At 47.2% G+C, this 12845-nt stretch overlaps 1 protein-coding gene and 1 long non-coding RNA gene across 6 annotated transcripts in view; one reads left to right on the top strand and one right to left on the bottom strand.

The window, feature by feature from the left end:
- Positions 1–12845, top strand: part of RNF220 (ring finger protein 220) — a 214386-nt gene that overhangs the window by 198331 nt on the left and 3210 nt on the right. For all 5 annotated transcript variants that reach the window (XM_032696602.1, XM_032696603.1, XM_032696600.1 and 2 more), the window contains 2 exons: positions 3530–3638; positions 4757–4831. In XM_032696602.1, the coding sequence (XP_032552493.1) occupies positions 3530–3638; positions 4757–4831 (184 nt within the window). The remainder of the gene's footprint in view (positions 1–3529; positions 3639–4756; positions 4832–12845) is intronic.
- LOC116790988 lies at positions 9805–12511 on the bottom strand. Its single transcript, XR_004358579.1, has 3 exons — positions 12408–12511; positions 10274–10873; positions 9805–10141 (listed from the first exon to the last, which is right to left on the bottom strand). It is a non-coding gene; the product is annotated as an uncharacterized LOC116790988 (long non-coding RNA).

Genomic DNA, 12845 nt, shown 5'->3' on the forward strand with positions numbered 1-12845 from the left:
AACGAGTCTCTGTCATGGATGTGCCCTCTTGGTACGGCCTCAGCCAGGGAGGACAACTGAGGTGTCAGGGAGGCCACTTGCACCTGCTGGAGAAGCATCAGCGCTGGGTCTCAAGGTATTGCTCTTGGCAGCAGTCGTGCTCAGCAGGTCTCTCTGGAGGCTGATAAATGACGTTATCCAAACACGTCAAATCGGAGCGCTGAGGCGCAAAATTGTTGAGAGTCCTCCTGCATCCAGCACGAGGTCAAGGCAAAGCAGAGAGCCAGTTCCTTCTTCCCTGTAATTCCCTCTGCCTCACTTGGCAGGGTGACTTGTGCACAGCCTTGCCCCGTCCATGGAGCTTGGCTTTCTGACCCTCGCTCCACCCTGGCGTTACCCCGTAAAAATACTGCCCAAGGCTGCTCCCAGCTGTGTCTGGGCAAGCACACACGAGGTGTGCACACAAGAGGGAAGCCTGAGGGAGTTCCCAAGATTGCTGCTGCAGGAAGAGTTGCTCCTAAGCGATGCTTATCTTTAGGATACAAGCAGCAGGTTGACGGTAAAATGTCACTAAATGGAATGGCATGTGTCCCAAGTGTGCTGGCCACCACAGGAGCCAGACACATGGGAAGTGACTCTGGTCTTTATTCCATCCCTGGAGGTAGTTTCAGTTTCCTTTATTTACTAATGTTCTCCCTATTTCCCTTGACCTCATTTCCTCTGGCTTTTCGGAAGCAACCATGCAATTATCGCTCACTTTGGGTTGACCCTTGGCTGCCACGTCCCTTGTTGCTGCTGCTCTGAGAGGTTTTCCTGAAATCTCAAGTGCAAAATACTCACTTGTGGCCAGAACTCCTATCTCTCTCATGAGTTAGGAGCTATGTCTTCAGCAACTGTGCCCTCTGTCCTGTGAGCACACTTGGCAGGGCGAACATGGAGTTTAAATTCTGTCACAGCTGAGCTTTGATCAGCGCTGGGAGATACTGCAGTGGCTAAAGCTCCCTCTCTTACCAATGCACCCCAGTCTTGTTAATAAATGTATATTTAACAATGTCTGGAGCGTATGAAGTGATAATAACTAAATCAATACCTCCCACATTGATTGTCCAGGATCCCTACAGCGTGACGCACGCAGCGGTGCGGTAATTTTCCAGCTAACTAGCACCCTGATCTACAGCCCTCCTATTGATTGGCCATTGTATCAAGCAGCCTCTGAGCATTATTGCTTATGCCTCTATTCAGCCTCCTTTTCTGATTCATTCGTTTATTACTGGACAGGTGCGATTATCTCAGAGACTTTCCAAAATTGGCCGATGAGGGTCAACCATTTAGATTTCTATAAACAAGCCATTTTCTATCTCCTCTAGTTGTTGCAGTGGCAAATTTTTCCTATTCAGGCTTTGACTGTTACTGGGGTTGAATGGGTGTTTGCTTGTATCTACTCAAGGAATCAGCTTTTCCCTTTTCTTGCTGAGTCACCCACCCATCAGAGGAGGACAGATAGCTCCACAGATGGTAAAAGGAGAATATAGCAACAGTTGAGGTTCTGCTTGCCACCTGCTCTGGGCAAGAGTCACACTCACTGCCTTTACACCTCCACTGCCCTTGTGCATGCAGTAAGGAGAAATGGATTCCAGGAAGTCAAATTCGAACTTCAGCCTTCACCCAGTATCAGCTTGTTGGTGAGCCAGACTGGAAGACAAACAATTTTCTCAGCCAGCAATAATCTTCAAGCTATAAATAAATAATTCCGTTTCTTCCTTAGACAAAACTAACACCTTTCTAGACTTCCTTTGAAAATGCTAGCAACTCTTCCTTGAGGGTGAGAACTCAAGCTGGGATATGGTAATAATTCATACCAATGGGTAGGAGCAAGTGGGTGTTTCACAGCAGGGAAGGCTGTCTCCTACTGAAACTCTTTCATCTTGCTCCAGAGAATATTTATTGATTCTAAGACTTGAATCCACAGTGTTCCTGTCCCCAGACAGTCCTTACCCACTAGGCTATCATGGGACATGTGTACTTCTTTGCCTTTTTTTTGCAGTTTTGAAATGGTTACCATTTTCTAGCAACTGTCACTTCCAATGAATCTCCTTCTGATGAAGATCTCCTCCGGTAGCTCGTGCAGAGCATGTCTGATCTGCACAAAGGCAGGAGTGAAGCTGAAGGAGCTTTATAACACTAGCACTTAACCATACGCACTTGAGCAGCTCCACTTTCTTCTGAAGTGTCATAATTAGAAAAATCATCCAAGATCTCTTTGACTAGCTCTTTTACCAAAGGCTTGGGAAAAGCCAGCAGAATCACCTCGTGGCAGATACCCCGGGCCCCTCCTGGGGTGCCATCGACAGGTGACTAATGAACAGAAGAGTGAGTGGGTGTGTGCAGTGAGAGAGCTGAGACTGCAGCTCACTTTGCTGGTTGTAGTAATTCCACTAGACCCATGTTTTAACCACCTGTTGGTGAATCATCCTCTAAAAAGGTAGAACACATGGGTGCCACTGTGGGTTATGTTTTGATTGATGATGCAGCTTCTGACGGCGAAATACTCTTCAGGTTCTTCTGAGCTGGACTCTGCTTGGACAGACCTGAAATTCACTGACATAAATGAAAATTGTTGTCTTGTTTTTATTTGCAAGACTGAAAGCCTTTATGTCAGTGCTCTAAACCTTTTCTGGAGAATGCTTGAGGGCCCCTCCTTATGCCTGCACTGTGTAGAAATCAGGTTTTGCAGCATGCCAGTGACACATCCTTGTCTATAATGCTCCCTGCATCTCATTTGCTAAGCATTGCTGTCTGCCCTTGCTTTTAGGTTGGCAAGTTGTTCTTTTCACCAGCCTTGCAGAACCATGAAAATACACTTGCCTGCCCTCAGCACAGTGCCTCTGTGACAAAAGAGAGAATGTTGCCCATCAAAAATGACCCTAGGATATGGGAAAGCAGATTGTGAAGCTGCCTTTATAACCACCCTGTTGATGGTGTTCGGTGCTGTTGGTTTCTCCTTTTTTTCAGTATTAGAACCCAAAAAACTAGGGCTTTCATTAATATAAAAGCATTGTGTTGATTGATGTTGTGCTACATGAGGTTGATGTCCAGCAAAGGCCTCCCTTCTCTGAGGGGAAGAGCAGCTCCTATTGCCCACAAAAAGTTATCTCAGCAGCTTTAAAGCAACGTACAGAACTTTGCCTCAAGCGTGTGATCCTAAGTAATCTCTTAAGAGAGACAAGAAAAAAGGCAGAAAACAAGCAAAAAAACCCCAGCAGAAATACCTGTTCTTTAAATATCTGTGTCTTGTGGAAATTTGCTCTGTATGAAGCTGCCAACTCCAGCATCAGTTGTGTTCTTTGGTGATGTGTTTGGAAGTGTTTAGTAGGACACTTTAAAGAGTTCACAGTGGGCTTTTCAGGAATTCTGCTTTACCCCAAGGCGGATATATTAGTTTGAGTATTATGCTATTTCCTGTGCAGTACCTGTTGTGGGATCCTTTTTCCCCCAAACTCTTAAGAGTCTTGTGTGCTCAGTGATGCTCACGCTCCATCATCTTTTGCAGAATTACAGAAGACTCCGCAGTGACAACATTTGAAGCGTTAAAGGCTCGTGTCCGTGAGTTAGAAAGGCAGCTTTCCCGTGGGGACCGCTATAAATGTCTCATTTGCATGGTGAGTAGCACTCCACTTGTGGTAATGAATCAGAAATGTCTTCGTATCTTTGCTGAGGGGGGGATAAGCTTTTCTCCTTTTTTCAGGCAGAATATAGGAGAGCTCATCACCAATTAGCCTTCCAAATGAAGGTGGTCTTAGCAACCAAATTTCCGTATGCATTACATTGTTCCTATGGTATTTGCAGCTGTCCATCTATATCAGGGAAAAAAGTTCAACTTTTTTTTATAGGAAGACTTTGAGCCTTCCTATAGAACATTCCCAGATATCAAGCATCCTCTTCCTGCATGTGCACATTTGCATGCATAGGAGAGAGCAGAATCTGTGATCAGAGAGCCACTTTCTCTGATTTGGGAACAGGAATGTTGCCTGAGCATTCAAAAGTTGTTGATGCCCTGCTTGCTCTGTGCTGATGCTGTGGCTCTCCTAAAGAAGGGCAGCAGCTCCCTCTGATGGTCCGAGCCTGCAGGGCTCTGCATCTCCTGTTGGGTTTCTGTTCTGCTCAGATCAGGAGAACATTCTGCTTGGTGGAGAGCTCCCTCTGCAACTTCATCTGGATGCACGGGGTTCTCTGTCCCAGCCAGCTCACAGCTTGTAGATGTGGGAGTGTAGCCCTTGCCATTCATCCCACAGAAAGCACAACAACTTACTCTCGCTGCTAATTTCCAGAAGTTTCTTAGGAATGACAGAAGATACTCGCATGTCTGCTGAAAGAGAAGCAGTATTCTTGGGATGTAGTTAAGCTGTTCCTGCAGAGCTATGGATTGTGATAAGGGTTGATCTTGCCCTGTCACTGGTTTTTGTATGATCTGGTGACCCTTCTGATGAGAATAATGGCAGGTGGCCACAGCAACTTCAGATGCTTTTGCGATAACTGTGCTGAGCCAGGTCACCACTTGAGTGGATTATGGGCTTCCAACAGGAGTTCTGGGAAGCCAAGAAAAGGGACTGCAGGAGACTTTCAACCTCTTCTGTACAAACATTACAAAAATGCAACTTACATATTACACAAAACACCAGGCAGTGTTACCCACAAAGAGAGGCATTGTGATGGGGTTGGGAGTGAAGAATCAGTAGATCCCTGCTGTGGAAATAACCTGTTTGCTTCTTCTCCTCAGGACTCCTACACAATGCCCCTGACTTCCATTCAGTGCTGGCATGTGCACTGTGAAGAATGCTGGCTGCGGACTCTGGTGAGGCTCTTGACTACTTTCTTGTTCACTTACAGCCTTTCCCCTCTCTTCTTTGATACTTTTAGATCACCACAGGGAAAGGTGCTTTTTTGCTTTATTTTAGATAATGTGAGTGCTGTGCCTGCAGACTGCCCAAACCTTGCTGTGTAACACCCCACTCTAGCTTTGACTTGAGTGAGTTTCGTTTGAGTGGTTGTGACCAAAGTGCTGTCCTGCCCCTTGCTTGTTGCTCTACTACTTGTGGGCACAGCCATGGCTCGTTGAAGAGCTCTGTGCCAGGGACTACCTTGCCTTACAGTAATTTCCTGTGGGGCGTCCATGCAGAGAGGTAAAGCTGTGAGAATGGAGGCCAAATCCGCTGAGATTTCATGGAATGGGTAGCTTCTGAGAAATGTAATATTCCCCCAAAGCAAAGGAAATCATCTTCAGGAGAAGAGAATATGGAAGGGAGCTTTTATGAATATGGATCTGTATTTTTTAGATTATTTGAAATAGCGCTGTGTAGTTTTCAAGCATATGCCATCCTGTTTAGAAGTTTGGGGACTACCTTGAACATAGAATAGGTGACCCAGTAGAGCAGCAATTTATACATTTATTAAAGGACATCAGGTTAAAATTTGTTATTTAATGAAGTGTTTTCTTTTCCTGTGTTTAAACCGTGGGTTTTATAATCAGCCTTTAATGTCCCCTCTGCAGCTGATTTTCAAACTTTCATTTTGCTTAAGTTGGGGAGTGGAAAATAGCTGTGCTTTCTAGTTCTCCTGTTAGCAAGATGATACAGTGTTGGGTTGCAAAAAATGTAAGGGAGTGCCACTCCTAAAAACTTGTTCCTGTAAGGCATTACTCTACTTTATAGAACACATTGTGTGCTTGGAATTACGATTAAGCTGATCATACTCCTTTAAATCCTGCCTTTTAAAAGTCTTGTCCAAGAAAAGTTACCAGGATGGTGAAGTGCCTGTGGGCTTGAGTACTAATAGCAACTCAATAACTTGGCTATCCCTTGGGCTATATTTTATAGCTCTTCAGCTACACCCCGTCACTATTTAGTTTATACAAGCTTTTGTAAACATTTTAGCAGCATGTTATAAAAGACACATATGTGGGCACATAGCTGTGAGGTGTTTGGATGAATGTGTACTCTGCCACCTTTGCTAAGTGAAGAGTAATCTTGTCCTTCAGCAGTGCTGCAAGCGCAGGATAAAACACTAACATACTTTTCATTTTCTTTACTCTGAAGTCTTTGTCTTCTCCCCTTCCCGCCAGCCTCAAGTCACTTTCTAAATCTGTGGCACTAATTTCAGGCTGCTCTGAGACTCAGCAGCAACTTAGTTCAACTTCAGTCAGGCCCCTTTGTGTCATGTTCAGCAGTCACGGCTGCTCATGAGGACGGGGAAACTCGCTCCAGGTGCTCAGGGATTAGCATTTTCCTTGCAGAGTGGGAGCCATCTCCCCCTAGAATTCCATGAGAAAGGTGGGGATGAAGCTGGCTGTGTGTGATCTGCACATGGCTCTTCTGCTGACCAGGCAGGCAGGATGGGAATAGTCCAGCAAGACATCATGTTAAGACTTGGCACTTGCATAGGGGAAGCAATTAATAAGTGACTACTCATGTGTTCCCCAGTCCTAGTCTCTCCCTGCAGCCCCCAATTTATTAAACCAGGCCTTTTCACAAGGCATGCTTGCACTCCCTCTCCCATCTCAAAAAAAATCTCCCAGCCTGTGTTCGCATGTTTCTAATGTAACCATTAAAATGTAGCCTGAAGACAGCAATAAAAACCCTGGAACGCCTTGGTGCTTTTGTGTCTTGATCAAAGTCAATGTGTGTAATCTCGTTAAGACTGCCCTCCTTCCCCCCCTCCTTTTTTATGAATTTAATGGCATACAGCAGCTGGGCTCAGTGTTTAATGCTTACCAACCTGCATTGTTCTAATTAAGGTATCTCCTTTTATTTCGGGCACAAAAGAGACTCTTGTTTTTTTTAACAAGCGAGGAGCTGTGGGATAGTGTGTGTAATAATCGCTGCTGTTACCTTTCCCTGGGTATAAAGCTGGCTCCCCAGTGGGGTTGGGAGGAGGGAGCCTGCGCGTGCAGCACACATGGAAAGACTTGGCTGGGGGAGAGGGGCAGCATTTTTCTTCTGTTGTGCAATAAACAATTTGTTGGAGTTAATAGGAGTTGGGGCGGGCAGGTTGTGTTGGGCTTCCGGCCCCTTTTGAACATTCTGGAGATCTGCCATCCCTGCTGGTGAAAAGTCCCCTTTCTCCTCTATCCCTGTGGTTCGTGTGCCCAGCCAAGATCTAATATGAAATTAGTGTGAGTGTGTCTGAGAGAGCGAGGATCATGTACTGAACAAGGCCCTGGAACTGAGGGTTCAGAGTGCCTGGGGGCACTTCTAAACCCCTGCAGGGCATTGAGCACAGGGTGAAATTTGATGCTCACATCTGTCTGTGGACCTAAGGTTTAAACACTTTCTAGGATATGATACTACAATGATCTGAGCACCTCTAGTGTCCTCTGACTTTGGTGGTGTCAAACCAAAGCCATGAGCTTGCTACTCCCTGCTTGCTGGTTGTCTGGGACACTCAACACAGTGACTATTTTTCATTCACCTACCCTGCGTGCTGAGAACTAATTGATATCTTAAATTTATGCAAAAACTGGGACACGGGCCTGGAGTAACTTGTCTGTGATCCCTTTTGGAAAGCCCTGGAAATATATGCAGGTTCTTCAAAGATAGGAAGGGAAATGATGTTGCAGGAGCAGGGCTTAGCCTGGGCAGCAGGAGGTGGGTTCATTTCCCTGAACAGACACTGTCCTTGTGGCAGGTGTCTGTCCTCAGCTGGTTGATGGACTACAGCCCCAAGTCACTGGGGATGAATCTCCCTGTGGTACAATCTGCCCCTTCTCCATCCTTCCCAATTAACTGAGAGTTAACACTAGTACAGCTACTAGTGTGTGGGATTTGTATTTTCCTTCTCTTGGGAAGGGTGCTCTAACAGTAGAGATGGGCCATCTGCTTTGCTGGGGAGGTTTGGAACCTCCACCCTCTAAGGTTTGTGAGAACAGGTTTGATGTGTGTCTGTCTGCAGTAATTCAAGTTGAGGTGATACTTGCCAGGGGAGTGGGTTGGTGAGTTCTTGACGTCCCTCTGAGCTGTAATTCTGTGATCTCCCAAACCCTGGTATCTTTCTTTAGGAAGTAAATGTAGTTAGAAGCTAAGTCAGGCTGTTGTTTGCCAGTGATGGAGCTGTTTTGTGGGTGCAGGGGCTGAAAGAGGACAGGTTTATTTGAGCAGATGCAGTTTACTGAGTTTCCCCCATCACCTCTACAGCCAGAGCCAGCATTTCCCGTGGGTGTTTGCTGACTCTAGGCTTGTGCTTGCTTGCCTTGGGCTTATTTGAAAATGACAACTGCAAGAGCAGGAAGAAAACCACTTCTAAAAAGCCTTCTTCATCACAGAATGCTTCCAGGGGATCCATCAATAGATACGTGTGCTCTGCAGTTGACACACTTATACCTTTGCTGGTTTCCTGTGTTCTTAGCTTTGCCACTTCAATACCCATGTGGGCTGGAGTAGTTTTGTACAGAACAGCTCAGATACAGAGCAATCTTTCTGGGTGATTCCTGGGTGATTCCAGCAGCACAGGGACCTCCTGAGTCAGCAGCTGCATGGAGGATGCTGCATGATGATCATTCATGATGCTCCTGTGTGCAGTGAGTGAGGTTCTTTGGTCATTTATTAACATTTTTTCAGCTCTGGCCTGTGGGAGTGAGCTCCACCCTTTGAGGAGGCTCTGTGAAAAAAGTTGTTTTCCTGGTGGTTTAACCCCGATACCTGACAGCTGGAGGGTGCCCCACAATGGCAGTGGGGAGCAGCTGCTTCTCAGGGAATTAGCATTTGCAGAGAAGATGCTGCCACTTCATGTGAAGGTGTGGGTGGGAGAGAGGGCTGTCACCTTGGTTGAGAATTGGATGTTGGCATTCTGTTCCTCTCCTGGCAGAAGCTGGCTCTTGGTTTGTGTCCCTCTTGCATCTCTCTATTTTGATTTTACTTCCTCTGCTTGCTCTGTGTGTATGTGTGTGTCTCTTTATTCTCTGTGCCTGGTAGCATATTGTGCTTGGAAATTGCCCATTTTTAGACCCACAGGACAGCAGGAAGTGCCTAAAATCCTTCCTTTTGAGTTCCCCTGCTTTAGCCAATTTATAGCAGACGTCACACCATTTTTTTTTAAGAGGCAACTTTAAGACAAACTCCTCCAATCCTTCCTGGCACCATGTAAGCCCTAACGACTTTTCAACATCTCAACTCTCGTTAATGTATTTTTCAAACTACTACCCCAAGTGATTAGCCTGTATTGTGGATCAATCACTTGCCAAATTTTAATTAAGAAAGGAGGAGAAAAAATAAACTCCATCCTGGTTCCAGCCCCGTTTCTTTGCTTTGTAACAGCCCTGGAGCAAACTTCTTGCAGCGGAGTTTTATAAACCCCTCAAAACTGGGGTTTATAATGGAAAAGCTGAGGTGGCCTTTACTCTAGCACACACAGCTATAACACATCAAGGCTTTTCCATGTAGCTATGATGAAAGGAGCAGAAGGACCTGGAAAAAAAGAAAGAAAGAAATGGCCGACAGGTGGGACTTATTATTCCACAGCATTTTTATTTCAAGGGAAAAGTTTAGTAACCCCAGCTGGCAGGTGAGCAGTGGGGGAGCAAACGCTTTTTCATTGTGCCTGTGCCAGCATGTGTGTGTGTACAAGCTTATGTGCCTCTCCACAAGAGAGGAGAGCCTAAACTCTGGTGCTGATAAACGTTGTACACCTACTCCTGAAGTCAGATGTAAGGAACAAGGTTCTGAGCAATTTCAATCTGAAAAGAAAAAAAATCAGGACTTAGTTCTGAATTTAACACACGTGCTTTATGTGTGCAGAGGAGGACGGTTTTATTTCATAAAAAGAAAGAAAAATGCATCCCCAAGGGTCCAAAGTAATTATTTTTGCCTGAACTGTTAATACCAAGCATAAGTACTAGAGAGGCCCTGAGCCCAGCGTGCCATGTGCAGCCTGTGCAGCATTCAGGCCAGGCTGCTGAAGGTCTCCAGCATGCTGTTGTTCCCTCCAACGTACCCAGGCTTCAGAGCTCCAGCATGAGCTCCACTTCCCATGTGCAGGTGAAGCAGTGTCCACCACTGCCCTAAATCAGTCTGTGATCACATAGCTTTTGCAGAAAATAGGTCAAGCTCCATGTGTTTGGGTTCTGCTTTGTGGCATGGTTGAAGAAACTTGAGGTGCCCGTGTGCAGCTCAGCCTCAGGTGGGAGAGTGGATCAAGCCATCAGCATGTGGTACAGAAAATACATCTCAGGGTCAGAGATCCCAGGATATTCCAAGATAAATCCACCCATCTTCCCTTTGCCTGCGGTGTAAAGGAACTACAATACCTGACCTTGCTTTGCCATGGAAGCTGCAGTGGGTTGAATCAGGCTTGTTCTGCCATCCCTGTGGGCTGATGGTGGAGGGCTGCTGCAGACCTGGTCAGAGTGGCTTTCCAGGAACCCAAACTTCCGAATTTTCCTGCAGTGAGCTGTCTAGTCTGTGTTAGGGAGGTTGCCCTTGCTAAGGGCCACACACAGCTGCCCTCAACTGTCTCAGTGCAGCTTCACATCCCAGAATGGAGCACGAGGTGCAGGAGAGTGAGGTGGCAGCAGCTGAGGTTGGCTTTTAGCAGAAGCGAACTCAAGGAGGTTCAGTGCTCCTCCCCACCCACCTGCAGGCAAATGTCTCTGACTTCCTTGGAGCTGAAAGAGCAGCTGAAGTGCTGTTGAGCATTGCACAGGGGCACTGAGGAGCAGGGGCCATGGTCTGAGGTGGCAGCAAACACTGTCCATCCTTTGCCCCAGACTGAAGGCAGGCTGAGGTGTTCGATGGGTCAGAGCACTGGTCCTGCAGAAGGTACGTTGTATCCTGGTGCACTGTCCAGAGAGGCAGGAGCTCCAGCTGCTTGGTTGGATGCTTTGCTACCTTTTGTGTGTAAGCTGTGCCTGTCTTGGGAAAGAGAGCATGGACACAGATGTGGCCAGTAGTTCCATCTGGAATGGTTAACATCCCCATGCACACTTACTTCTGCTTGTCAGGGCACACAGGAAACCTCAAACAGGCAGCTGCCAACTGCTGTCCCTTGGACAACATGCTGTGAATTAATTCCTCAACACCTCCCTGCCACTTCCTTTGGGACCCTCCAGCTACAAAGATGGTGCCAAGAGGGCAACCAGGTGCAACAGGTGCCTTGATGAAGGACCAGGGAACTGCATGTTGAGCAGGGACTCAGTTGAAACAGGCTATTTTGTGACATTTGCATCCAGATTAGTGAGCCCCTCCATGGGGGTGCTGCTGTGTATCCTGGCCCACAGTGTCAGAAAGGGCAGATGTTTACATTTTTCTCTCCTTCATATTGTTGGCACTGCAGCAAGTTTTTACTAAGACATGCAGGGTTAGAGCTTACCCTTTCTGTGCAGGCACAGTGGGATGGTCCCTGCTCCAGAAGGCTGAAAATCTAAACAGACACAGTAGTTGTCATAGATAACTAAAAGGATGTGCCCACAGGAATCAGCATGAGAGTTAGGGGCAACATCCAGACCGCCAATGGTCCGTCCCACTGCCAGTCTGTCACTCACCCTGGGAGTGATTCCTAAGGTGTTTCAAGTGTCCATCATGTGTTTCATTCAACTCTAGCTCAACAAGACTTTGTGTGTGGCTGGTTCAAATCTCAGGTGCAAAGGCCCATGGTCCCCTCGTGTGTCAGGGCAGCTGTTGAGCCACTATCAGCAAGGGCTGTCAAATGGCAGCCTGATTGTTCAAAAGTCCAAAGCTCAGGGAATAGCAAGTGTGTGAAGTCCATGTCTGCCAGGAATAACATGCACTGGGAGCAGGGAAAGGGGCTGGTTCCAAACTAGTCTGCAGTAGTACTCAATACTGCAGAGCAAACATGACTTGCACCTCTTTGGAGGTGCACCCTTGTGAATTACTTGCACTCGTATAAATTTTCTGTACCTGGGACTCTCTCCTCTAGATTCTCCTTAGCCTAAAGAACTTCCAGGGGAAAAGGCCCCTGTCCTGCCTTTGCAGGTGTTGTTACAGAGCAGAGAGGGCCTGTTCTAAGGGTGCTTGCCTTTTGTAAGCAGCAATGCCACCTCCTCTGCTAGGGATGTACCCAAGTGCAGGTAGCAGTACCGAAGCAGTGCCCTGCCCTGCTGCCGCACTCACTGCTGCAGGCACTGCAAGAAGCCCTGCTCAGGGAGGGCATCACGATTTCCTGTGCTGCTAGTGCTGTAGATGGGAGGCTGCCTCACAGCAAAGCCATCTTTCTGTCATTTTTCCCATCAGCTGTCTGTCACATCTGCCAATCTAATGATGACTGGCTTAGGTTGACCCCGATTCTGAGGCTTGTTAACACCTCTTGCTGTCAGGCTCTGTAATAGATGGCACATCAGCCCTTGTTTTGTTTCATGTAGTGTTCATGTAGGCCACCCATTACCCCACCCCAGCTCACATCACAGTTTGCTGGTTTCAGCTCACCTTGGCAGAAGAGACTCATCTCTGCAGCATCTGTGTGAGCTGGGGGGACAGGACCAGGGTTTCCTTCGTGCCAGCAGCTCGTGGGCTTTTGCAGGATGGCCAAGGCAGTGCCCCATCGTGCTGCCCTGAAAGGGATGGTCCAAGCCCACCATGAACCAGCTCAGGCAGGAGAACCTGCTGAAAACTTAACTTGTTCCAGCTGGGTTGATTTTCTGCCTGTTCAGGCACCTGAACTGGCTCATCGAGGGCTGCAGGTGAGTGAGAGAAACAGAAAGGAGCAGATCTCCCTGGCAGCCAGTGGTGCCAAGTTTGGTGACACACGTTGGGTTTCAGCCCCCCAGAGCTCCTGCTTGCCCAGCAGCCTCATGCTGGGGACTAGAACAGGATAAGGGGCTTTCAGGGCAGGCAAGAAAGGCGCTGGTTGGGGCTCCCCCTTCT

Source organism: Chiroxiphia lanceolata, chromosome 9, assembly GCF_009829145.1.
Source record: "Chiroxiphia lanceolata isolate bChiLan1 chromosome 9, bChiLan1.pri, whole genome shotgun sequence".
Classification (NCBI taxonomy): Eukaryota; Metazoa; Chordata; class Aves; order Passeriformes; family Pipridae; genus Chiroxiphia; species Chiroxiphia lanceolata.